Genomic DNA, 27756 nt, shown 5'->3' with positions numbered 1-27756 from the left:
GAGAGCAAAGTTATAAATAATATTGTTTTACTATTTCCTTGATCAAACTCCTGGAAGTGAAAGAGTAGGTCATAAGGTACAAAATTTTTTTTAATGTTTTATTTATTTTTGAGACAGAGAGAGACAGAGCATGAGCAGGGGAGGGGCAGAGAGAGAGGGAGGCACAGAATCCAAAGCAGGCTCCAGGCTCTGAGCTGTTAGCACAGAGCCCGACACGGGGCTTGAACTCACAGACTGTGAGATCATGACCTGAGCTGAAGTCAGATGCTTAACTTACTGAGCCACCCAGGTGCCCTGGTACAAATATTTATTATGCTCTAAATATATATTATCAACTTATTTCCTGGAAGTCTATACCAATTTGTATTCCAATTACCAGTAGCATTTCAGAATATCTCCCTCACCTGCTTTTATACAGCATCAATTATTGTCATTAAAACAACACAATTATAATATCTAACAGTATTTTACAATATAAATTTGGGATGACGTTATTTCTAAAATTTTTACATTGTGATTCTGTACTATGTAAAGGACTATTTCCATTCTCAGAATTTTATTAGTTGTAATTAGCTATCTATATCCCACAGGATATATAGTGGGATTCTTAGATATGATATAAAGTCTCTAAATTTTTGTATACAAAAGAAATACTTTACCTAATTAAAATATATTAAAGTTTGAATATAGGTTTTAAAATGACAAATAAAGCAAATATACCTTCTGAAAAAAAAGTAAAGCACCAGTGACTTTTTAATTTATGGAGTCTTTATTTACAATATTTATGCTGTCCTTTACCAAGTCACTACCCCTGCCTAAACAATATTCTGGTTATTTTCTGAGTCTTATAAGGGGCAAATATAGTTGAGAACATGAGACTAGGAGAAACAGATAAGGTATAACCATATCTATTCACCTATATACCTGCACCTAAAATTTCTGGACTCAGAAATATCTCCAGAAATATCCTATCCATTTGAGTCCATTTGGTTTAAGAAGATCACCTTCAAAAGTGTAAATGGTCCTGTGGAAGAGTGAACCTTACTCGCCAATTGAGTGCATGTCTTTTAAGAGATATAATGATATTTGGTTTAACTCTCCAGGAATGGGAGTTTGATTGCTAGGATAGCCTATTAATACAGGGCAGAGAACAGACTGAATAGATAGTAAACAGTATGGTGTATTTGGGTGCCTGGAGGGCAGAGGTGGTGATATTACAGGTAAGAAATTGGCTCAGAAAAAAAGGGATATTACCGACAAACACAAAGGTTGATTAAAAAAAATTTTTGTTTAATGTTTATTCACTCTTGAGAGAGACAGAGACAGAATGTGAGTGTGTCAGGGGCAGAGAGAGAGAGAGGGAGATACAGAATCAGAAGCAGGCCCCAGGCTCCAAGCTGTCAGCACAGAGCCTGACGCGGGGCTGGAACTCAACAGCTGTGATATCATGACCTGAGCCGAAGTCGGACACTCAACCGACTGAGCCACCCAGGTGCCCCAAAGGTTGATTTTTTAAACCTCTGCTTTCCTACTAGAAATTGCAGTAGTAGATTGCTGTGGTCAGGGCACGTAACCTACTTCAAGGCCAGGATGGTCTGGTCTGGTTTCCCTGGTTGTCATGTTATTTCCACCTCTTCTATCTAAGAAGAAGGGATGGAGAGAAGGGAGGATGGCCAAAGGGAAACGCACACAGGTGCAATCTTCTTGTATAATCGTCTTCCTTTCAAAGCACGATCTGTTGTAGAAGACATCAAAAAGTCACACCCTCCTTTTTAAAAAACTTGATCAAGGATGAACTGGACTTTGAGTCTTTGGAGAGCCCTGTTTTTAGGTGCTTCTTTATCTCTCTGGGGTGACTTTCTAATCATTGTAATATTTTTTTTGCCAACTCTCAAATTTCATTCCTAGTTCTAAAAATACCCTCATTTGAAACGTGGATATAAAAAAAAAATAGTAACCTGTAACCCCACTGCAAAAATATAACCTCTGTTAAGCTTGTGACTTCTCAGGACACCCATTTCCACCAGACTACCTTTCCTCAAATTATTGCTCTAAAATTTCCAGCACACATGATTTATAGTTTTGTGTTTGCATTTTGGATATTTTATTAAAGAACCCAGAAAATAAACTGGATACTTTAGTACAAAGTTGGCACACAGTAGAAATACATAAATATTGACTCTGTTTCATCAGCCATTACAATAACAGAAAGGAGTGTTCTTGAGTTAAAGAAATGAAATATTAAGGAAATACCATAAAATATATATTAATTTAATTCTTCATCTCCTATGACAATCATTCAATATTTATCATGATCTCCACAATGTGGTATAGTAGAAAGAGGACGAGTATTAGAATCAAACTTACCTGGTTTGGGGAAGTTATTTACATTGAGTCATACTTTTCACAACCCTGCCTCAAAGAACTGATGTGAAGAACAATGAAGAAACTTGTAAATACTCAATACATGTTTGTATTCTCATACCTTCACCCTGTGCCATAGTACCCAAGAGTAGGGGTACTTGAATCCAGAGCGTATGTCATATACTTTAGTTCACTCTGGCTAATACTCTGGTTTTAGAGATGAGAAGGGAGAATGGTGTCTTGCCTTCCCTTAGCACTGAGATCCAGAGAGAGCCTGAGACAGAACATCTCATTCTAAAGCCAAATAAATGAGTGAGAATCTCCTTTTTGTTGTGCCCCTAACCCGGAGTTACCTGATAACCTTCCCTTAAAAATCAGTCTGAGAGTGGTGAAATCACCAAAATGATGGAGGGCAGGGTTGCTCAGGATACCAGGACCAGGCATCAACGTCATGGTGAGAGGAATGTTTTTCAATTGCCAAATAGTTTACACAAGGCTTCCTTCATGTCTCTGTTCCTCAAGCTATAGATGAATGGATTTAGCATGGGGATAATCACCATAGAGAATGGCATTCCTGCTTTGACTCTCTGCAGAGTGAGTTGATGGAGGAAATAAATAAATACCCATAAGAGATCCATAGAAGAGCAGAACCACTGTGAGGTGAGAACCACAGGTAGAGAAGGCTTTCTAGCACCCTCCAGGAGATGAGATGCCAAACATAGCCCAGGAAATGCAGACATAGGAGAGGACAATCAGCATGAGGGGAACCGTGAGGAACATCAGGCCCATGGTGATGATCATCAGTTCACTAATGCGGGTATCTGAGCAGGCAAGCTTCAGTAGAGCACTGGGATCACAGTAGAAGTGAGGGATGGCTTTGTGGGCACAGAAGACCACATGGGTCAGCAGCAGTGTGTTCACCAGGGCAGGGCAGTTGGTTAGCACCCAGCACATGGGCAGTTGGTTAGCACCCAGCATTAGTGCACAAAGTTGGGGACTCATAGCTGTGCTGTAATGGAGTAGCTGACAGATGATCACATAGTGGTCATATGCCATCACAGCCAGAAGGCAGTTGTCAAGGCCACCAAACACAAGGAGGAGATACAGCTGTGCAAGGCAACCAGAATGGGAGATGGTCCAACTCTGGGTATGAACGTTGGCCAGCATTTTGGGTATTGAAGCAGAGGTGAAACAGACATCAGTTAATAAGTTTGCCAGGAAGAAGTACATGGGAGTATGAAGGTGTGGGTCAGAGCTGATGACCAGGATGATGAGCAGGTTCCCTGTCATGGTGAACAGGTACACGCCCAGGAAAACGCCAAATAGGAGAGATTGCTCCTCTGGCTGCTCAGAGAGTCCTAGAAGGCAGAAGTCTGAAATAGTTTGGTTCACTCTGCTTGGTTTTCCCATCCCTGTAGTTCTTGTTATCTGTTCAGATATTCCCTGTGTTAGTATTTAATTATTAGATCAACCACAGATGTATCTGTGTAGCCAGAACTATATTGGGGAAAAAAGGGATAATAAATGGACCTTGACAATGAGAATCTTGGATCTCATTGGACATGTAAGAAAATACCCACAGGACATAGAAACAGGCAAGATAATATCCATACAAATGCAGATTGTGCTTTTGGTTTAAATGGGGTCCAGGGAAGAGATCAATTTGACTAGAGAAGTCAGTGTAGGCTATTGGAGGAGGTAAGAATTGAGCATATCCTTGAAGGCATGATTGGAAAAGTCACTAATGTTTGGTGATTGATAATTTCCTTTGATGCCTCTCCCCCAACATACACACACACACACACACACACACACACACACACACTCACCAATTAGACAAAATAGCCTCCTCTCTACTAGCCTCCCCAATCCCTAGAACTTGACTGCACCATTTAGCTCCCTTCCCTATGCCCTTCCCTAACTGGGGCCACAGGGTATGTGGGCTAAGGGCAGTGAGTATCTGTGATGTCCCATCTACCGCCTCTCCTCCTCTCCACAAACAGGAAGGGGGCCACACCCACCCCATGATCACTGTCTCTTCTTTGTCACTGTCCTCTTCCTCTTCTGCTTCTTTGTACCTGTATTCACTCTAGGAACTGATATTTCAGTTCTCCTGGCCTCTCATCATGATCAGCTCCTATTTGTAGAGACTGGTTAAATACCAGACATCTTCATGGCATTCTTTTATTCTTCAAAAGGCCATGACATAGGTGCTACTATCTTTGTAAATGATGACACTGAGCTTCAGAGATATTTGATGTATTCAAGATCAGATAGCTAGTAAATGACATTCAAATGCAGGTGTGCCTGACTCCAGAGCCTGTGCCTTTACCCCTACAATTGTACCATATTTCTCCAATATTTACTTTTCATCAGAGGAAGGAAGATGGAAGGAATCAGGCTCTGGTTCTCTGGGCTTGAAAGTAGCCACTCTGTTCTGCTCCCCTGGGATTTAGAGAGAGCTGGTGTGAGAGCTCATTCCATATTGGCCTTGTAAAAACTACGGCCTTAGACGTTTCTGTGAATAGTTAATCCTCTATTTGTTCTTTGGTTCGTAGAGTGACTTCTGATCTTAAGTGGAGAGTCAGCTCATCTACCCAGGAAACTTCTGCCTAGTTGTTGTGTTGGGAAGTGTGTGTGTGTGTGTGTGTGTGTGTCCTGCCCCTTGTAGATTCTCAACTGTGAGAGCATGGATCAGTGTCCGGCATCTTCAGATTTTCCATTTCTTTCTCCTGGATGGATAATTCACAATGAGGAAGTTTCTGGGATCTTTAAGACTCAGTCAGCAGAGTTTGTGTCTATTGAGTCCAGAGTTCATTAGGAACATGGAGTGTATGATTCCTTTACAGCTTCCCCAAGCCTGAGAAGACAAGAGACTTTCTTAGGGTTTTAAAGGCTTCTTGAAAACATCTCCCAAAGTGCTCATTAGAGCCAACGTCAGTGTCATTGTGCAGGCTTTCCTCCAGCCAACTCTGGCTGGATGCTGGGAGAACTGAGGGCAAATATTTCCCAGAGTTAAGCTCAGATGTCGGTCTCAGGAGTGTGATCCTGAGGCCTCTTGCTGGGATACAGTGCACTTCAGCCTGACCAGCAGGTCCCTAGGAAATTGTACCTATGCACTGGACAGTTGAATTTCTGTCCCATACTCTAAGCAAAATTGCATCGAGGGAAGTGTCAGAAATATAAATTATAATGATTTCTGTTGGTGATTTTCCTAAACAAAGTAATCCTAATGTAGAGCAACCTCCTCAAGTCCTAAACTCTCAACTAAATGAGGCAGCCTATATAGAGCACACCAACCATAATGTCTGATACATAGAAGCTGCTAAAAATGTTTTATCTCCTGTATTTTTATTAATACTATTGAATTGATACTGTTATTAATATTATTGAACACTTTCATTACACAATCTCAAGTAATACAGGAAGCTTAGATACAGGAACTATTATTATTCCCATTTTACAGATGACGAAACAGAGGTCCAGGGAAGATAACGACTTGACCAAGGTCATACAACTACTAAATGAAGGTGGTAGAATTCCAACCTAAGTCTGCATGACCCTAGAATCCATGTTCTTAACCACACTTTGTCCTAGTATCATTACTGGTTTTAATCGTCAACAATTCCACAGATAGAAAATAATCTCATTTTTCTAACTCACATGTCTCTGGTTACTAGTGAGATTGACTATTGGTTTCATCTGCTTTTTAACCATGGTTAATTATTCCCCAAATTATCCTATTAATATGTTTCTCCTTTATCTACTGGGATATTTGTGGGGTTTTAAAATGGATGTTAGAGGCAATAAAACAAATGAAAATATTTTATGGGTGTTGTTTTCTGTCCTTGCCATTCCAAGACGTCTACAACTTTTTAAAAATGTTTTTTATAGTCAAAATTGACAGATATGTGGCTTTGTGATTTTTTCCATTACTTTTATACTGAAAAGTCTTTCCATCTTACATAACAGGAAAATGTCATTTAGTTATTTCTTCTAAATTTTAAACAGTACATTTAAAATTTTTTCTCCTTTTTTCTTGCAATATTTTATTTAAATTCAAGTTACTTAACATACAGTGTAGCATTCCTTTCAGGAGTAGAATTTAGTGATTCATCCCTTAAATATAATACCCAGTGTTAATCATAACAAGTGCCCTCCTTAATGCCCATCAACCCAAATTTTAATTTACTTGCAATTTATGTTGTGGTATAGTGAAATAAAAAGATCTACTTTTAATTACTCACAATAGCTAGTTTTATCAGGACTATTTTTTAATAACTCATGCATTTTCCAGTGCACAGGTCTGTGCACCTGTGCCTGGCCTTTCCAAATCATGTGGGCTGCTCACAGCACTGGCAGCAGGGTTCTGAAAGTGGGCCTCTTGACAGCAAACATTTTAAGAGATCAAGGTGAAAACTGCATGATTTTCATAAAACCTAGCTTTGGAAATCCTAGAATCTCATTTTCACTACCTTCTATAGATCAAAGAAGTCACGAAGGCCAAGCCAGTGACTAAGGGAAAGAAATTAAGATCCATCTGTCCATAAAAAGAATAGCAAATAACTTTTGGCTTTCTGTAATTTACCACCACCTGAAATTATTTAAATTCTTCTCACATTCAAAATCAATTCACTCCTTCCCTCAAAGCTCAGAATTTCATTGCATTGGAACATCAGGTCAGTGTCCAAGATCTTGTGTCGAAACGAGGTCCTGGTGAAAATGTGTTTCCTTAGATTCACTTCCCTGTTCATTGTCCTTCTCAATCTGGAGACCTGGGACGTGAGAGACAAGTTATCTCTCTCCTCCCTCCTCACGCGTACCCACCATGATGCTGATATGGGCATGGGATAACTACAGTAGACACTCCAAATCCTCAGGGGCAAGGATAGGACAGAGAGAGGAGCAGGAGGCAGAGAGTGATGTTGTTGCTTATACTCTACTGATGGATATACCACACTTCATCTGTTCTACTGTTGATAGCCATTTAGATGATGATACAAATATTCTTATACAGCCTCTTAGAGAACATACATACACATTTTGGTTGAATATATATTTAGTAGTAGAATTTGGGGGTTCTAGGTTTTGCATGGTTTCAACTTTAGTTTTTCAGAATGATTTTCATGTATACATGACAAATATCTCCTCTGGGTGTTGACTTTTCACTTTCTTATTGGTGTCTTTTGAGAAATAGAAGTTACTAATTTTAATATAGTCCAATTTATTTTTTTCTTTATGATTATGTTGTTTGTGTCCTAAGAGATATTTGCATACTTCTTCATTATGAAGATATTCTCCCGTGTTTCCATCTAAAGTCTCCATTATTTTTTATTTCTATATGAATCTCTTTGGACTTGATTTTTATATACAGCATGAGGTCAGAGTCAAATTATATTTTCTCCCATTTGGGTATCCGATTATCTCAGATGATTTATTGAAAAGGTCATCATCCTGGAAAGTTTATTCTGCTATGTTGAAGAGTCACATTCATAATTCAGGTGAACATTTATCTATGAATCTGTTTATAGACTCTTCTGTTTCATCAGTTTTTCTGTCCTTGGTAAATACCACAGTTTCAATTATTATAGTTTTATAATATCTTGATATATGGTTGTATAAGTCTTCTAAATTTGTTTCCTTGGCTATCCTTGGTACTTGTGTTTTTATGTGAACTTTAGAATTAGCTTTACACACACAGACACACACACAACCTGCTGGAACTATGAATGTAATATCACTGATAGGCTAATTTGGGAAGAGTGTATACCATAGTATGCTGAATTTTTCAATCTATGAATATAGTATATCTCTTCATTTTTGCCTACTTTATTTCAATAACGTTTTAATAATATTTTGTAAATTTTAGTAAGGAGGTCTTGCACATTACCTTAAATGTATTCCTAGGTATCTGTGCTTTTATAGTCTAAAGTAAATAACATGTTTAGAATGTTTGTTTCTGTTTGTTCATGGCTAGGGTGAAGAAATGCAGTTGGTTTTGTATGTTAACTTTTGTATTGAGTGACCTTGCTATATCATTTTATTAGTCATTTTATTAGTCATAGATTTGGAGTGAATTTTTAGGTGTATAATCAGATTGTCTGATAATTATCTGATAATAATACCAGTATTTCCAATTCCTATTTTTCAATATTTTACTTAAATTCTAGTTAGTTAACATATTGTGTAACATTGGCTTCAGGAGCACAATTTATCACTTATATATAACACCCAGTGGTCACCACAAGTGCCCTCCTTAGTACCCATCACCCATTTAGCCCATCCCCCTGCCCACCTACCCTCCATCAACCCTCAGTTTGTTCTCTATAGTTAAGAGTCTCTTATGGTTTGCCTCCCTATCTCTTGTTTTTCCCCTTTGCCCTATGTTTATCTGTTTTGGTTCTTAAATTCCATGTAGGAGTGAGATCACGTAGTATTTGTCTTTCTCTGGCTGACTTGTTTCACTTAGCATAATACATTCTAGCTCCTTCCATATCATTGTAAATGGCAAGATTTCATTACTTAATAGCTGAGTAATACACACACATGCACACACACACACACACACACATACATACATACATACATACCACATCTTCTCCATCCATTTATCAATCAATGGGCATTTGGGCTGTTTCCACAATTTGGCTATTGTTGATAATGCTGCTATAAACATTATCCCTTCAGATCAGTACTTTGTGTCCTTTGGATAAATACCTAGTAGTGCAATTACTGAATCATAGGGTAGTTCTGTTTTTAACTCTCTGAGGAACCTCCTTACTATCTTCCACAGTGCCTGCACCAGTTTGCATTCCCACCAACAATGTAAGAGGATTCCCCTTTCTCTGCATCCTTGGCATCACATCTTGTTTCCTGCGTTGTTAATTTTAGCCATTCTGACTGTTATAAGGTGGTATCTCATTGTAGTTTTGATATGTATTTCCCTGATGATGAGTGATATTGAGCATCTTTTCATGTGTCTATTAGCCATCTGTATGTCTTCTTTGGAGCAAATGTCTATTCATGTCTTCTGCCCATTTTTAATTGGGTTATTTGTTTTTTGGGTGTTGATTTTTATAAGTTCTTTATATATTTTGGATACTAACCCTTTATCAGATATGTCATTTGCAAATATCATCTTCCATTCCAAAGGTTGCCTTTTAGTTTTGTTGATAATTTCCTCCTCTGTGCAGAAGCTTTTTATTTTGGTGTAGTTTCAATAGGTTTTTTTTGCTTTTGTTTCCCCTGCCTCTGGAAATAAGAAGTTGCTATGACTGGTGTCAAAGAGGTAACTGCCTGTGTTCTCCTCTAGGACATTGATGGTTTCCTGTCTCACATTTAGTTCTGTCATCCATTTTGAATTTATTTTTTTATATGGTGTAAGAAAGTGGTCCAGTTTCATTCTTTTGCGTGTTGCTCTCCAGTTTTCACAGTACCATTTGTTGAAGAGACTGTCTTCCATCAATAGTCTTTCCTTCTTTCTTAAAGATTAGTTAACCATAGAGCTGTGGGCCCATTTCTGGGTTTTCTATTCTGTTCCATGGATCTATGTGTCTGTTTTTGTGCCACTACCATACTGTCTTGATGGCTACAGCTTCATAATATAAGTTGAAGTCTGGAATGATAATATGCCTCCAGCTTTGCTCTTCTTTTTCAAGATAGCTTTGGCTATTCCAGGTCTTTTCTGGCTCCATGCAAATTTTAGGATTATTCATTGTAGTCCTGTGAAAAATGCTGTTGGTACTTTAATATGGATTGCATTAACTGTGTGCATTCTTTGGGGTAGTATAGACAGTTTAACATATTTGTTCTGTAATGAAATGGCACTAAATTCCTATCTGTCAGTAATTACTCCAACTGTAAATGAGCTACATACTCCAATCAAAACACACAGAGTATCAGAATAGATTTTAAAAAAAACAAGACCCATCTATTTGCTGCCAGCAAGAGACTCATTTTAGACTGAAAGACATCTGTAGATTGAAAGTGAGGGGATGAAGAAATATTTACCATGCAAATGGATATCAGAAGAAAGCCAGAGTAGCAATACTTATATCAGGCAAACTAGATTTTAAACTAAAGGCTGTAACAAGAGATGAAGAAGGGCATTCATTACATCATACTAAGGGGGTCTATCCAACAAGAACATCTAATAATTGTACATATTTATGCCCCTAACTCAGAACACCCAAATATATAAAACAATAACAAACAGAAAGGAAATCATTGATAATAATACGATAATAGTAGGGGACTTTAACACCTCACTTACAGCAAAGGACAGATCATGTAAGCAGAAAATCAACAAAGAAACAATGGCTTTGAATGACACACTATACCAGATGGACTTAACAGGTATATTTGCAACATTTCATCCAAAAGCAGCAGAATATGCATTTTTTTTTCAAATGCACATGGAACATTCTCCAGATTAGATCACATACTGGGTCAGAAATCAGCCCTCAACAAGTACAAAAAAATTGAAGTCATACCGTGAAAAATTTCTGATCACAACACTATGAAATTTGAAGTCAGTCAGAAGAAGAAATTCGGAAAGATCACAAATTCATGGAGGCTAAAGAACATCCTACTAAAGAAATAATGGTCAACCAGGAAATTAAAGAAGAAATTAACAAGTACCTGGAAACAAATTAAAATGAAAACATGACCATCCAAAACCTTTGGGATGCAGCAAAAGTGGTCATAAGAGGGAAGTTTATAGCAATACAGGTCTACATCAAGAATCCAGAAAAGTGTCAAATATACAACCTAACCTTACACCTAAAGGAGCTAGAAAAAGAAAACAAATGAAGTATAAAGCCAGCAGAAGAAGGGAAATATTCCTAGTTTCCTATAGGTTTTATTGCAAATGGGTGTTGAAGTTTATCAAATACTTTTGTTTCATCTATTGAATTTTTGAAATGATTATTCTCCTTTACGTGTTAGTGGAATGATTTTCATTGATTGGTTTTCAAATGTTAAACTAACCTATCATCACGAATAAATCCTTTGGCTCAGTGTAGTATGCTTTCTGTGTAACTCTGATTTTAATTTTGTAATTTTTCATTTAGAGTTTTGAAACATCAAAGATCATTCTTTGATTTTCCTTTCTTTTTATTTACCTCTCAAATTTTAGTATTAGTGCCATGCTTGCCTCACAAAAAGAGTCACAGACTTTTCCTTCTTCTACTATTCTGGTGAAGAGTTCAGTGATGAGTTCATGTAAGACTGATTATTTCTTCCTTAAATGTTTGGAAGAACCCAACAGTGAAATCACTGGGGACTTGATATTTTTATTATGGGAACTTTTGATAATGCATGCCATTTCTCTAGTAGATAGGAAACTATTCAGATTTTCTTTTCCTTTGTCGGCTTTTATGTATTTTATCTTTGAAGTATTTGTCCATTTTACTCAAATTGGCATTCATCAGCTTAAAGTTGCTCATAATAGCCTTACATTAAAAAAATTGTCCTTACATTAAAAAAAGTACAGGGAGTAAAAAACACAAATAATACCTGTAAAAATTAATGAATGTTTATATATGTATATATCCATGTAGCCACTATAGATGGAGCTAGAGAGTATTATGCTAAGCGAAGTAAGTCAGAGAAATCAAATACCATATGATTTCACTCATATGTGGAATTTAAGAAACAAAACATAGAGAAAAAAGAGTGAGAGAGGCAAACCAAGAAACTGACTCTTAACTATAGAGAACAAACTGATGGTTAGCAGAGGGGAGGTGGCTGGGATGATGGGTTAAACAGGTGATAGGGATTAAGGGATGCACTTGTGATGAGCACCAGGTGTTCCATGGAAGTGTTGAATCACCTATTGTACACCTGAAAATAATATTACACTGTATGTTAACTGGAATTTAAATAAATACTTAAAATATATACATTTTAAAAATGTATTATGACATTTTAAAATGTATTAACGACATTTTCATCTCCCCAGTTTTCCTCAACATTACCCCAGAGATAAAAAGACTGACACTGATACTTTTTTGAGACTATTTAGCAACTAGAACTCTCAATTATTTTGGATGGGAATGTAAATTTGTATAAGCATTTGGAACATTGTTTGCCTACATATACTAAAGTTAAATATTGCTTACCCTGACTCAGACATATCACCTCTGCATATACACCTGAGAGAAATAAGTACATATGGCCCACAAAAGACATACTTAAGGATGTTCCTGTCACCTTTACTCATAATAGTCAAAAATTGGAAATGACCATATATGTTCATCAACAGAAAAAATGAATAAAGTATTATTTGTGTAATGAAATATTATATAGCAATACAATACAAATCATGTCACAACATGATTGAATGTGACAGATGTCATGTTGAGCTAAAGAAGCCAGATGTAAGAGTTCTACCATGTGATTCCTTTTACTTGAACTTTAATGATAGACAAAACTAATCTTCTGGTAATATGTATCACAAGAGTAGTTACCTCCAAGAGGATAATGGCTCAGAAGGGAAAAGAGGGAGCCTTCTAACTTGGAGGAGATATTATATATCTTGATTAGCGGGGTGTTACACAGGTGTAAACATGAAAAATTCATTGAGTTGTGCACTTTAGATTTATGTGCTGTGTTGACTTATGCCATAACCCAGTACATTTTTGGAAACTGGCTGGTAGCTCTATGCTTATAGATGGAGCTGTTGACTTTGAGTTCCACTGAAGCATGATCTGGCTTGGAAATGCGTTTTGAGGAGGGGTCTCCAATGCCAGTAGGAGAAGAAAATTATTCTAATATTCTATATTCAAGATAGAGGTCTAGAAGAAAAATCTGGATAAAGGGCTGTGGGTCTCAGCATTCAACATTTGGTGTGCATGTATAGTCATATATTTTCCTTGTTTTTCACATGATTCACTAATAATATAATTCTGATCTATTTGTGGCAACCCCCATTCCCAAGCTTCTCCAGAAAGTAAACCTCCCAGTTTCTAGCTGGGATAAGACAGGGATAGCATTCCCACAGGGTGGGGTGTAAAGAGTAATCTAAGGGACCTGGGTTTTCCTGAAATAACTGTCACCTCTTAGACTACCCTTTCACTCCTGGGTCCCACGGTATCAAGGGCTTCCAGTTTGTGGGCCTTTTTGAGGATTCTTTGGTGTGACAAGATTGATTCTTATATTTCACCTACTGCCAGTTTAGAATTCCACTTTTCCATATCTGTTCACTCATTTAATGCCACATGGAGATAAAGAAAAATTGCAGCATATGGAGCTAAACATGCAAAGAAGACCTTGTTCAATACTATTGGCAGGTGAAGATATGGAGAAAAGAGAACTCTTGTTCACAGTTGGAGGAATTCTAAGTCGGTGCAGGCACTATAGGAAACAGTATGGAGGTACTTCAAAAAATTAAAAATAGAACTACCATACAGTCCAACAATTCCACATCTGGTAATATACTTGAAGTAAATAAAACACTATGTCCAAGAGATATCCGCACTCCGTGTTTATTGCAGCATTATTGGCCACAGCCAAGACACGGAAACAATGGAAGTGTCCATCGGGAGATGAGTGATATAGAAGCTGTGAGACACACACACATACAGACACACACACAATGGAATACTCTTCAGCAATAAAAAAAAAAGAATGAAATCCTTCCGTTTGCAAGAATACGAATGGACCTTAAGGATATTATGCTAAGTGAAGTAAGTCAGATGGAGAAAGACAAATACTGTATCTGTGGCTCTCACTTATATGTGGAATTAAAAAAATGCCAAAAAACCAAAAATCCCATACTTATAGACAAAGGAATCAGATTTATGGTTTCCAAAGGTAGGGGTTAGGAGTTTGGGGAGTTTGAATAAGGTGGTTAAAAGGTAGAAACTTTCAGTTATAAGATAAATAAGTACTGGGGTATAACTTATAAGATAAATATAAGATATACTTATAAGATAAATATAAATATAAATATACTTATACTTATAAGATATACTTATAAGATAAATAAGTACTGTTGTACAAGTAATATACAACATGATGCCTATAGTTAACACTACTGTGCAGTATATTTGAAAGCCGTTAAAAGAGTAGATCCTAAGAGTTCTCATCACAAGAAGAAAAAGCAATTTTTTCCTTTTTTTTTTTTTTTTTGGTATCTATATGAGATGATGGATAAGTAAACTTACTGTGGTAATCATTTTACAATATATGCAAGTCAAGTCACTATGCTGTACACCTTAAACTTATACAGTGTTGCATGTAAATTATATTTCAGTAAAACTGGGGGAAGAGATGATTACAGGAGGGGGAAAATACTGAACTCAATTCCACTGGAAAAATAAAAAAGGTAGGAGGACTTTTTTTTTTTTTTTTAAAGTAAGCTCTACACCAAATGTGGGGCTTGGACTCATGACCCTGAGATCAAGGGTCACATGTCCTACTGACTGAGCCAGCAGGAGGATTTTTAACTGCTGGGGTGAGCTAGTGGAAAAGCACTGGAGGCTGTTATAAGGTTGGTTACTGTGATTAGACTGTGTTTGCTGACTGGCATCCACTAAAGTAGGGCTCCTACCCTTCCACAGAGACTGGGAGATAAGTATGTTCTTTCTTCACGATTGCATTTTAAAGAGATGGCTCCCAGGCCCTTAAAAAAGACATTCCCAGGTTGTACAACTGTCAAGAACATGAGAGAAGACTTATATCTCAAAGGGGCAGAGAAAAAAATTAACTCTGTAAGTCTTCTAAAGTAAAGCTCTAAGAAAGTGGAGGTCAGGGGCCCACAGCCAGGAGAAACTGCCTACAGCTTTGTCAAGTTGAGGGCAATGTTAAGACCATCTTGATCACCACTCTCTCACTTCTCCCCTCACCACTCCCTTTCTACTTTTATCTGTCCTTGTGGGGTTTATGACTTTTTTAAAAAATCACTTTACTTTTAGCAGAATTTTAGGAGAGTGTAAAATTAGATACATGACTTTTTAAAAAAAATTTTAACGTTTACTCATTTTTGAGAGACAGAGGCAGAGCACAATTGGGGGTGGGGCAGAGAGAGACAGGGAGACACAGAATGTAAAGCAGGGTCCAGGCTCTGAGCTGTCAGCACAGAGCCTGATATGGGGCTAGAACTGTGAGATCATGACCTGAGCCTAAGTTGGACACTTAACCGACTGAGCCACCCTGGCGCCCCAGGATACATGACTTTAATATAACATCTTTAACTGGAATCCCGAGAATTCTTTCAGAAATATATATCATATGCCTCTAAACTCTTTGTAGCAGCTTCCAGATTTCTTTATAGGAAGAAATTAGGAACGGGAATTTTGTTGCAAGTGAGAGAGCTAGGATATTTATTTACAGAGAAAGTGCATTTTTGCATGGACTGTTTACAAATCAATACAAACAGCATAACTCCTTAATGCTACCACTTAACAGAGAAAAAGTAACAGCTTCCAAAATTTTTTAATGAAGCCAGTACTATACTAATTTGGTCTATTATGACAGATTCAGACAGTAAATTGGGCAATTATGAATGTTAGCTCTAACAAGGCTCTAGGGAACTCTGTCCCATGTCTCCCTGTCTGCAGGTGCCCAAAGTGGAACCCTCTTCAGCTTTCTCCTGTTATTAGCCTGATGAGCCAGCTCCCTGTTTCTGAGTTTCTCAGTTCAGGTTTCAAAAGACAAACATAAAATACCTCAAAACTCCTGAATACCTGTGTTGAAGGGGATCAGAGTACCACATGTCCCAGAGCATCTTAAAAATCCAGTACAGAACTTCTTTGTTCCAGCTGATGAATGTAACTAAGATAACTCTGGCCTTCCCTTCAGATTTATCCTTGGCTTCGTTTTGCAATCCTTTGTTGATCTCTTAGGCTTCTTGTCTAGAATCCTTCTCTCTCTTGCTCTTGCTCTCATTCTCCCTTTTCCCCTCTAAACTTATTTTTAACCTCAGTTTAGCAAGCTCTTTTTTGCTTCTGTATTTATTATTCTTGATCCTAAATTCTGATTCCAGTAAATCCCATTATAAACGTTGTCAAGAAGAATCTGAGCTCTTCCTACCTTCCTCCCAAATTAAGGACATCTGCAATGCCTTCTTCTTAGCAACCAGAGTAGCAGTAAGAAGAGAAACTTGAGACAAACTACAGGCTAGTACTTGTTGCCTTTGTAATATCCTCTCCATCATGTCCAAGCCAGCTCTTACTTGTTGGCAGACACAGTAGATGAGGAAGCAGTGGAGGTAAGTAAAGGGATCTTACTACCCTGTGATGACAGAGACACAGGTTGCCCTAAGGTTCAGGAAGCACCTCATTGTTGTCTCTAGGATCTACAAAGTTTTCTGAGACTTTAGACAGGATTAAGGATGAGAAACCCTTTTAGGGAAAGGAAGAACCAAAAGATAGAACAAGAGATATTAGCACAAGGCCCTTGAGTACAGCTTTGGACACTTTTAGAGGATTTCTGATATTAGCTGGTTGGTAGTATAGACTGAGGGACCTCTATAGGAATAGTCTGATCAAGGGATTGTATGCCAACAGAGATAATTAAAGAGATACAGGTCTTCCCTAAAATAAATTGCAATCTCTTTGAGGTCTCCAATGGAAATGAATGGACTCATTCACTAAAGGTAGGATCTGGATGCCAGGACCAGCATGTCTGCTGGTCTGCATCACCTTCCTCTTGAGAAGATACACATCAGTTGGGTCTTAAGAGAGTCTCCTGCCTCCAGGACATGGTTATTAGAATGTGCCCAGTTACAGAGCCTAACCTTTGTGAGGCATTACATTTGCCATTGAGAAATAGAGTAGGGGAGAAAATAGCTTGTGGCACCTGGTCTCTCAGGGTAAGTAATATAGCTCTGAGATGTGTTCCCCAATTAGTGTAGGGTTCAGCAGTAGATAAATATGTGATGGTTCTCAGTTATTGCTCTTGCTACTGTTTGAAATATTAACTTCAAAATAGAAAAAACCCTTCGATATATCTTGTATTGGTTTGGAGGTGGTTTTTTTCTTTAGGTGTGGACTCTGAATAGAGATTGGGAGTAGGGATGTATTTAGATCTGTAAGATATTGATAAGAAAAATCATGAAAAATGGAAAGGTAGCTGACTGAACAGAAACAGTTCTAGTCTGAGAGCCTGGATACTCTGAATCCTATGCTATCTCCCCCTAAGAAGTAGTGTTAACTTTTACAGTCACTTCACTTTTCCAAAACTTTGCTTAATCATCTATGAAGCATATGGAGCAGTTGAACTAAATGAAGTTTTCTTAATCCCTATTGAGCATCAAAATACCTGAGGAGGGTTTAGTTTTAGTTTTAGTTTTTTAAATACAGGTACCCAGACTATCTCATAGGTAACTTAACTCAATAGGTCTGAGGATTCTGTACTTTTAAAAATCATCTCACAGACCAATGTTTGAGGACCTCTGGACCAGATGATTATATAGGGTCTATCTCATTCCTAAACTTCATTGTTTTTCTATAAAAGACTAGTATCCAAGATAGAAAGGGCAAGCGAGGCTAAAGCTATGAAAGTAGAAATTTTGAGAGACTAAATGTTTGAAGGTATCTAGGTATTCTATCTATATTGACTGATGATGCTGTCTCTGGTGTCCAATGCTATGGGTTGAAATTCTGTCCCTAATATTTATAAGCTGTGAGTCCCTCTGTATGTTAGTCAATTCTCTTCCCTATACAATTGTAGGAATAATAATATCTGCTTCCTAGTGCTATTTAAGGAGTAAAGGAGATGAACTGTATGAAGTGCTTAGTACAGTGGCTGATAAGTGTAGTAAGTGGCTGGTAAATGTCAGCTATGGGATGATGATGATGCCAATGACAAAAAACTCAAATACAAGAGGGAAAAAATACAGAACTCCATATTTCCTATTTAAGAAGAAATGATATAGAAATAAAGGAACATGAGTTCTTTATATGCCCTTCCCTGTAAAATGAGATATTGTGGTAGTTTAAAAAAATTATATGAATTTTGGGGCTACCAAGAGAATGTAAAATTCAACTCATCTCAGTCTACTCATGTACTGGGCAAAGCAACGGTGAAGCTGATATGGGATGGTAGACTTCGTTCAAGGCTTGGTAATGCCAGGACTGAAAAGTACCCAGAGCCTCCTTAGAAGAGCATAAAATATTGACCAGAGGGAAAGAGAAAAGAAAGGAAGAATCTATGAGATTCCTAAAAAAGAGGAAAAATAAGGAAGTAGAGTCAGATTAGAAGCGAAGTCAGATTAGGGAAGATAATGAATATAAAGAGAGATTTGGAAGTTAGAAGATTTGAGAGTCATCATCACATGTAGAGTTCTAGAAGAAATCTAGCATCTAACTCTCCTCCCTAGCTTCCAGATGCTGCAGAGTCATGGAAAACCAATCCAGCATCTCTGAGTTTTTCCTCCAAGGAATATCCAAGTTACCAGAGCAAAAGCAGTTCCTCTTTGGAATTTTCCTGTGTATGTATCTTGTTACCTTAACTGGGAACATGCTCATCTTCCTGGCCATCAGATCAGACCCACACCCCCACACCTCCACGTACTTCTTTCTGACCAACCTGTCTTTTGTTGACATAGGTTTAACATCTTCCACAGTTACCAAGATGCTGGTAAATGTGCAGACTCAACATCACACCATTTCCTATGCTGGTTGCCTCACACAAATGTATTTCTGATGTTTGGTGATCTGGAGAGCTTCTTCCTGGCTGTAATGGTGTATGGCCATTATGTGGCCATTTGCCGCCCTCTCCACTACTCCACAGTCATGAGCCCCCAAGTCTGTGCCCTGCTGCTTGCATTGTGCTGGGTCCTCACCCACACTGTTGCCCTGACTCACTGTTGCCCTCCTCATAGCTTGGCTGTCCTTCTCTGTTGCTGGGGAAATAGCTCACTTTTTCTGTGACATAACTCCTATCCTGAAGCTGTCATGTTCCGACACTCACATCAGCATGGTGATGGTTTTTGCCATAGGAGGCACAGTACTCATTGTCCCCTTTATCTGCATTGTCATCTCCTACATCCACATTATATTGGCCTTCCTGAGGGTCCAAACTCCTGGTGCAGAAGGCAAGGCCTTTTCCACCTGTAGTTCCCATCTCTGTGTTGTCTGTGTGTTCTATGGGACGCTCTTCAGTGCCTACTTGTGCCCTGCCTCTGTTGCCTCTGAAGAGAAGGACATGGCAGCAGCTGCAAGTGTACACTGTGGTGACCCCCATGTTGAACCCCTTTATCTATAGACTGAGGAACAAGGACATGAAGGGTGCCCTTAAGAGGCTCCTCAGTCACAGGAGAATTTTATCCTCTTAGATGCAGTGATGGTGGCTTTTCATTAAAGCCACAAACTTGGCTTCAGTTTTGGGTCTGCCACATACTAGCCATAAGATTGTAGTCCCATTACCTATCCACTCTGAGCCTTAGTCTTCTCATCTATAAAATGGAGATAGTTAACCTCTATCCAGTAAGGTGACTGGAGGACTAGATGAACTGAGATAAACTCTGAAGTGCATTTTGTATAGTGACAAATAATAGTAGGTTTTCAATAAGTGAAAGCTATTTTTATTACTGCTGTAAGTTTTCATCCTTGCCCCCACTCAAAAAGTCAAAACAATCCTTTCTCTGAGATTCACTCATTCAACAAATATCTACCAGACCCCTGCTAGGTGCTGGGAGCTAAGTGCTAAGAGCTAAGGAACTTAAGTTCCTTAAGCGCATGGGATAAGACCAAGTCCCTGCTTTCATAACACTTCCATTTCCAGATTATTAATTTGCCAATCATAAAAAAAATTGGGGGCTGTGTTGGTGGTAGCATTAAATGGAGTTAAAGATGAAATAAATAAAGGACAGAGGTTACTTTCCAGGCAATGCAGACTAGATAAAGGGTTCCACATCAGAAGACTGAAGTTCAGAGTTGAGATTTCTGTACTGGTTGCCCCACTTCACACAGTTTGCCAAGATTTTACCAGAAAGGATGAATTCTTTGTGCTGTCTCATCCCTTTGATGGTCAGAAATGCTCAATGCCAGCACCCTTTAATGACTTAAAAGGTGTGAACACTGTAACCATCTTTGTTTGCTTCCAGGTTTGCCTTTAGATCTAAAAAAGAGGCATCCGCCACATAACTTAGTTGCAGAGTTGGAAAAAGTTTATAAGCAAATAAGTTTTCTTCTGCCTCTAAGAATCCAGAAATATTTGAAATATGATTTTTTTTTAGAGAAAGAGTGCAAGCAGTGAAGGGGCAGAGGGAGAGAGAGAGAAAGAGAGAAAGAGAGAAAGAGAGAGAATCCCAAGCAGCCCCATGCTCAGTGCAGAGCCTGACCTGGAGCTTGATCTCATGACCATGAGGTCATGACCTGAGCCAAAATCAAGAGTTGTATGCTTAACCAACCCAGGCACCCCTAAAATATTATTATTTAAAAATAAGAGCCATACAAATATCATATGACTTCACTCATATGAGGACTTTAAGAGACAAAACAGCTTAACATAAGGGAAGGGAAACAAAAATAATATAAAAACAGGGAAGGAAACAAAACATGAGACTCATAAATATAGAGAACAAACAGAGGGTTACTGGAGGGGGTGTGGGAGGGGGGATGGACTAAATGGGTAAGGGGCATTAAGGAATCTACTCCTGAAATCTCCGTTGCACTATATGCTAACTAATTTGGATGTAAATTTTAAAAAATTAAATTAAAAAAAATAAGAGCCACATAATTTAAATTCCTTACATTTCTCTGGTATGACGAAGTATCTACTAGCTACCCAAATCCCATTCCCCATTGCACTTTGTTTCTCAGACTGAACCTATCTTAAAATGTTCCATGATTCCTCTATTTATTTAAACAAATAATTTTTGAGCATTGCCCACACAATCAAACTGTTCCAGACTTCCACAGTTGGTGAGCACAAATGCAAATTGTGTCAAGCCACATGCCACATCTTAGTACTTGAGTTTTCCATTTGTTTGATAACCTGAATCAGGACTTGACTTTTTTCTCTAGATCTCCTTTCCAGATAATTCTCTGTAGGAGTCCTTGGTAGGGCCAGGGGAGGGGGGCATTCTTACAGTCAGGGCTGGAGCTGGTGGCCACCCAGGAGTCCTTCTCTTTTGATTTCCTTAGTTTGCACCTCTTCTTTCAGTCTATTGACATCTAATGTTCTAGATTGTGGGCCACAGAAGGCCTAGCTTTATTCTGTCCTTTGAACTGGCAAGAAAAATACCTTCTACTTCTCATGATCAGTTATTTCAAGAGAGGGTCCCTTGGAAGAGTTCTAAGGCCTGATGACATAACCCCTGGATACGAGGAAGGCTAAGGTGTAAGATTACTGGATACAGCTCCACACTATCCCTGCCATCAGTGTCCCCTTGATGTCCTGAACCTGCTGCTCAAACTGGCCCAATTAGCCCTACCTTCTGGTTTCTCTAGATGGTGGTTTCTCTAGATGGTCTTCTAGTTTCTTTCTCCATTCTGAGCCTCACGGAATCTTAATCCAGTGGCAGTACAGACATGTTTTAACCCTGTTTGGGGCTTTCCCACAGGCCCCAAGCAGACTAAGAGATGAGACTACATGTCTGTTTTGGTTTCCCCAATATCATTGTGTCAGTTAGCAATTAAGTCAGCATAGAGTGTACAAAGATCCACCTGGGGACTCTATTACCTGTCACTGTTGAGTAGTCTAACATTCTTAGGTCCTACACAGTCAAAATAGTTACCACTGTATTCAAAGTTCCAAATTTATTCTTCTTTTGATACATCCTAGTATACCCACCCCAATCCCTATGTTCACACTTCTGTTCCTTTAAGGTCACCTGTTTTAAGTAGAGTTAATATGATGTTGACAATAAAATAATTCACCCTGAATTATTTGTAAATACAAATTATTTATAAGTCTTTTCATGTAGGTAGTGTCATGTGAGTAGGATGTGCTTTCAATTGGGATTGAGTTGGGGGTGATAATGAAGAGCTTTCAAATTTGCCTATTTATGGTATTTGCCTGCCTTTTGCTTGGAATCTTAATTTTTTTTTAAATGTTTATTCATTTTTTGAGAGAGAGAGAGAGAGAGAGCATGAGTGGGGAGGGGTAGAGAGAAGGAGACACAGAATCTGAAGCAGGCTCCAGGCTCTGAGCTGTCAGCACAGAACCCAACACAGGGCTCAAACTCATGAACCTCTAGATCATGACCTGAGCCAAAGTTAGATGCTTAACTGACTGAGCCACCCAGGATCCCCTGGAACCTTTTTTTTAAAAAGCAGGTGGTGGGGTACCTGGTGGCTCAGTTGGTTAAGTGTTCAGCTTTGGCTCAGATTATGATCTCACGATTCATGGGTTCAAGCCCTGCATCGGGCTGTCGGGCTCTGTGCTGACAGTTCAGAGCCTGGAGCCTGCTTCAGATTCTGTGTCTCCCTCTCTCTCTGTCCCTCCCCTGCTCACACTCTGTCTCTGTCTCTCAAAAAATAAATAAACATTAAAAAAATTTTTTAAATAAATAAAAAATTAAAAAAACAGGTGGTTAGAAACTTGTTTCCTCCAATCAACAAAACTAAAAGGTAACCAATGTAATGGGAAAAAATATTTGCAAATAACATATTGAATGAAGGGTTAGTATCCAAAATCTATAAAGAATTTGTGAAATTCACCTAAAAAACCAAATAATCCAGTGAAGAAATGGGCAGAAGACATGAATAGACACTTTTCCAAAGAAGACATCCAGATGGCCAACAGACACATGAAAAGATGCTCAACATCACTCATCATCAGGGAAATACAAATCAAAACCACATTGAGATACCACCTCACACCAGTCAGAGTGACTAAAATTAACAACTCAGGAAACGACAGATGCTGGCAAGGATGTGGAGAAACGGGAACCATCCTGCACTGTTGGTGAGAATGCAAATTGGTGCAGCTGCTCTGGAAAACAGTGTTGAGATTCCTCAAAAAATTAAAAATAGAACTACACTACAACTCAGCAATAGCACTACTAGGGAATTTATCCAAAGGATACAGGAGTAGTGATTCATAGGGGCACATGTATCCCAAAGTTTATAGCAGCGCTTTCAACAATAGCCAAATTATAGAAAGTGCCCAAACGCCCATCAAGTGATGAATAGATAAAGCAAATGTGGTTTATGTATACAATGGAATACTACTTGGCAATGAGAAAGAATGAAATCCTCTTCATTTGCAGCAACATGGATGGAACTGGAGGATATTGTGCTAAGTGAAAGAAGTCAGTCAGAGAAAGACAGATATCATATGTTTTCACTCATATGTGGAACTTGAGAAACTTAACAGAAGACCTGGAGGAAGGGAAGGGGAAAAAAGTAGTTACAAACAGAGAGGGAGGGAGGCAAACCATAAGAGACTCTTAGATACAGAGAACAAACTAAGGGTTGATGGGGCGGGGAGGGGAAAATGTGGGATGCTCATTGAGGAAGGGCACTTGTTGGGATTAGCATTGGGTATTGTATGTAAGCGATGAACCACGGGAATCTACCCCCAACACCAAGAGCACACTGTATGTTACCCAATTTGGCAATAAATATATTTGATAAAAATCTTGTTTCCTCACTTCTAAAAGACTTTTTTAATGTTTACTTATTTATTTTGAGAGAGAGAGTCAGAAGTGAGTGGGAGAGGGGCAGAGAAAAAGTGAGAGAATTACAAGCAGGCTCTGTGCACTGTCAACTCAGAGCCCAATGTGGGGCTCAATCTCATGGACTGCAAGATCAGGACCTGAGCTGAAATCAAGAGTTGGATGCTCAACTGACTAAACTACCCAAGTGCCACTCACTTTTAAAAGATTTTAAAGCCTGATCAAAATTATTCAAAGTGCCTAGCCTTCATTATGTTCTTAAATATCAGTTTACAGAACCAGAAATCCAGAACAATCCTATTCTACCACCTACTTCCCATTAATTACCAAGACCACTCTAGTCTACCTTCTAAGATATTCTTTTGTCTGTCCCCATGCCATTGTCTTCATTCAGGCCTTCATCATCTGTGACCTGGATGTACAATAACCTTCTGATTGAGCTCTCTGTCTCTAGGCTCTCCAATTCATTGCCAACCCATGTGGTACATTTGTTACCTGAATAGTCTTCTAGGATACAAATGTAACCTTCCCCAGGTTTAATCCCTACTGGACCCCATCCCCAGCAAATGGCACCCAGTCACTTGAAAGGCAATGTCTTAAGTCCCCAACAGAACATCCTAACCCCTTCACCATATAGTCCTTATCTGACTGTCTAGACTCATCTCTTGCCCCCCTCAACTCATACACACATATGCTTTAGCAACACCCACTTTTTACATTTTCCTCAACTATGCTATTTCAGTGCCCTCATTCACTCTGTTCTCTCTGCCAAGACTGCCATTTCTCTCATTAGGCATCATCATCCTGAACATCTTTCAAAAACCAGCTACAGGACTACCTCCTCTGTAAAGCTTTTGGTGATATCCAGGCAGCGTTAACTATATCCTCCCTATGCTACTGCCATTTATTATATTTAGGCCATTGTCTTTAAGTTCATTTTCCTCAACTGAAAAATGCAGATAATAATGTACATGCTTCATAGGATTATTATGAGCACTAAAAAAGATAACAGATAAAGCTTTTAATTGCATGCCCAACACAGTAACATGCTCAATAAGCACAACTATTATTAATGGTATTATATTAAAGCACTTTTTAATATTCCTGTATATTTTTAGCTCACCTGTCTCTACACCACTAGACTGTTCCCTTCTTTTGCATGGAGGTTAGGTCTTTATCCAGCTGTGTACGACAAGGTCTAGACACACTGACATAGAGTAGGTAACTTGCTAAATAGCTAATGAATGACAGAATCTATATGATAGGCAAACTATAAAAGACTCTTAAAAACTGAGAATAAACTGAGGGTTGATGAGGGGTAGGAGGGACGGGAGGATGGGTGATGGGCATTGAGGAGGGCACCTGTTGGGGATGAGCACTGGATGTTGCATGGAAACCAATTTGACAATAAATTTCATATTAAAAAATAAAAAAATAAAAGGTTTAGGAGATACCTACTTTAAAAGTATTTACAGTTCTATATCATGAAGGAAAAGCATATAAAATGTCCCTGATAACTTCTAACCACTGATTTTTTTTTAAATACAAGTTTTGGTTCATAGAAAAAAAAAAGTCTCACTATTTTTCTGGTATTTACTCTATCCTAAATGACAAATAAATTAAAATGTATTGAGTCTCTCCTGATTTCATTTATAGCTTCTTTCTCAAAGAATAACTTCCCAATATCACCCAATTTCTCCTTCCCCCTAGCTCCCAGCAATCACCATTCTATATCTGCTTCTCTAAATAGGACTATTTTAGATTCCACATAAAAGTGAGATCATGCAGGATTTGTCTTTCTGTGTCTGACTTATTTCACCTAGTATATTGTACAAAGTTCAGTTATGCATGATGAAAAAGTTTTTGAGAACTAATGTACAGCAAGATGACCACAGATATCAATACTGTATTGTATACTTGACATTTGCTAGGTGAATGTATCTTAAATTCCCTCACCACACACACAAAAATAAAACAAAATATTAACTATGTGGAGGTGATATGTATATCAATTAGCATGAAATGGCAATCATTTCACAACATATACATATCAAAACATAAAGGTGTACACTTTAAATACATATAACATTTATATGTCAATTATACCTCAATAAACTGTTTTTTGAAAAGAACTAATAAATTCCCAGGAAATAAGGGGAGAAACATACATTGTATTAGCTACGTGATATCACAATCTAAAAGACAAGAGTGGTAATCAATAATATCAACTAAGAATTCACAGCCTCTACTAAAGAGTTGGTAGGAAAAGAGTGAATAACTGTAACAATGTAATTGAAGTTGTCAAATATATACTGAGCACCTATTCCATGCTAGGCTTAAGATTAGGGGTCTAGCATCTGGGGATATGTGATTACCTATGTCTGTTATAAAGATGAGCAGATGTCACTGACATAAGACTATTGGCCTGTTGAGGAGTTTCTCCAGGGACACTTTCATGTCTCTGTTCCTTAGGCTATAAATGAAAGGGTTAAGCAATGGAGTGACCACTGTGTACATCACAGAGGCAATAATGTTCTTGTCACTGGAACTGCTGGATGAAGGGAAAAAATACAGCCCAATGATTGTTCCGTAATACAAAGATACCACAGAGAGGTGGGAGCCACACGTGGACAAGGCTTTGCAGATCCCCCTGGTAGAGGGAACCTTCAAGATGGTGGCCCCAATGTGGCCATAAGAGATCAAGATGCAAATTAGTGGGATAGTAATGACTGCCACACCTGCTGTGAAAATGACCAGCTCATTAAGGGAGGTGTCTGAGCAGGAGAGCTTGAGCAGGACACCAAGGTCACAGAAGAAATGGGGGATGGCATTGTCGGCACAAAAGGACAGCTGGGCCAAGAGGAGAGTGTGAGACAGGGCATTGGCACAGGACAGGATCCAAGATACAGCTACTAGTAAGATACACACCCCCTCTCTCATGATGGTGGTATAGTGGAGTGGGTGACAGATAGCCACATACCGATCATATGCCATTGATGTGAGAAGAAATTGTCCAGATCAGTAAAAAATATGAAAAAATACATCTGTGTTACACAGCCTGTGTAGGGGATGGATTGATCCTGAAAGTGCATGTTTATCAGCATCTTGGGGACAGTGACAGATGAGAAGGAGACATCTGTGAGGGCCAAGTGGCTGAGGAAGAAGTACATAGGGGTGTGGAGGCGAGAGTCCAGCCTGATGAGCAGGATGATGAGCAGGTTCCCCAGCACCGTGGTCAGGTACATGCCCAGGAATAGGGTGAAGAACATGCCCTGCTGCTCTGGCCGGATGGGGAGCCCCAGGAGGAGGAACTCAGATGTGTTGCTCTGGTTCTCAGGCCTCATGTTCACCTTCTTCTGCCTGGGGTAAAAGGACAGTGAAAAAGCAGAAATCAACAGATGTTAATTTAACCTCAGGCAGATAAAAATGAGATCCTTTTTACTGGTGAATATGCCAGTGTCTGTCTGCATTGCCATGTCTCAACAAATTTTTAAAAACTGGATGGTGTTTATCATGTAAAATGAGAGAATTTGCCAACAGAGAAGACAGTTTGCTATAGAAGAAAAAGTGGCTCAACTGGCATTTTTCACCATCCAGGGGACAGGCAGCCCAGGCCACAACATATTTTCATAGCTATGTCTAGTCAGTAAAGAGAAAGCCTTGCACTGTCTTAGCAGGAACTATTAAGCTAAAATCTCCCTAATTTCTCTTCCATTTCTGTATATTTAAAGACAATTGTCAGGTTAGACTTAACTTTCAAGTTGTAAGGTTTTGAAATCTGACTCCAAATCCATTAATAAGTAAAATATAAAGAGAAGGTT

At 38.6% G+C, this 27756-nt stretch overlaps 3 protein-coding genes across 3 annotated transcripts; 1 reads left to right on the top strand and 2 right to left on the bottom strand.

Moving 5' to 3' along the window:
* Positions 1-2626: 2626 nt before the first annotated feature.
* On the bottom strand, positions 2627-3774 carry LOC122205339 (olfactory receptor 1N2-like). The gene is given in 2 exon segments (XM_042913652.1): positions 2627-2922; positions 2924-3774. Coding segments are annotated over 2 exon segments (939 nt in total). The 3' UTR covers positions 2627-2834.
* An 822-nt stretch (positions 3775-4596) lies between these two features.
* LOC122205338 (olfactory receptor 1J4-like) lies at positions 4597-27407 on the bottom strand. Its single transcript, XM_042913651.1, is given in 3 exon segments — positions 4597-5224; positions 26311-26943; positions 26946-27407. Coding segments are annotated over 2 exon segments (939 nt in total). The 5' UTR covers positions 27280-27407; the 3' UTR covers positions 4597-5224; positions 26311-26338.
* On the top strand, positions 18709-19645 carry LOC122205340 (olfactory receptor 1N1-like). The gene is given in 4 exon segments (XM_042913653.1): positions 18709-19009; positions 19012-19178; positions 19180-19530; positions 19532-19645. Coding segments are annotated over 4 exon segments (933 nt in total).
* Positions 27408-27756: the final 349 nt, after the last annotated feature.

The sequence above is a fragment of the Panthera leo genome, chromosome D4, assembly GCF_018350215.1.
Source record: "Panthera leo isolate Ple1 chromosome D4, P.leo_Ple1_pat1.1, whole genome shotgun sequence".
Classification (NCBI taxonomy): domain Eukaryota; kingdom Metazoa; phylum Chordata; class Mammalia; order Carnivora; family Felidae; genus Panthera; species Panthera leo.
The sequence above is the reverse complement of the archived record's forward strand: the minus strand, read 5'-3'. Positions and strand labels throughout refer to the sequence as shown.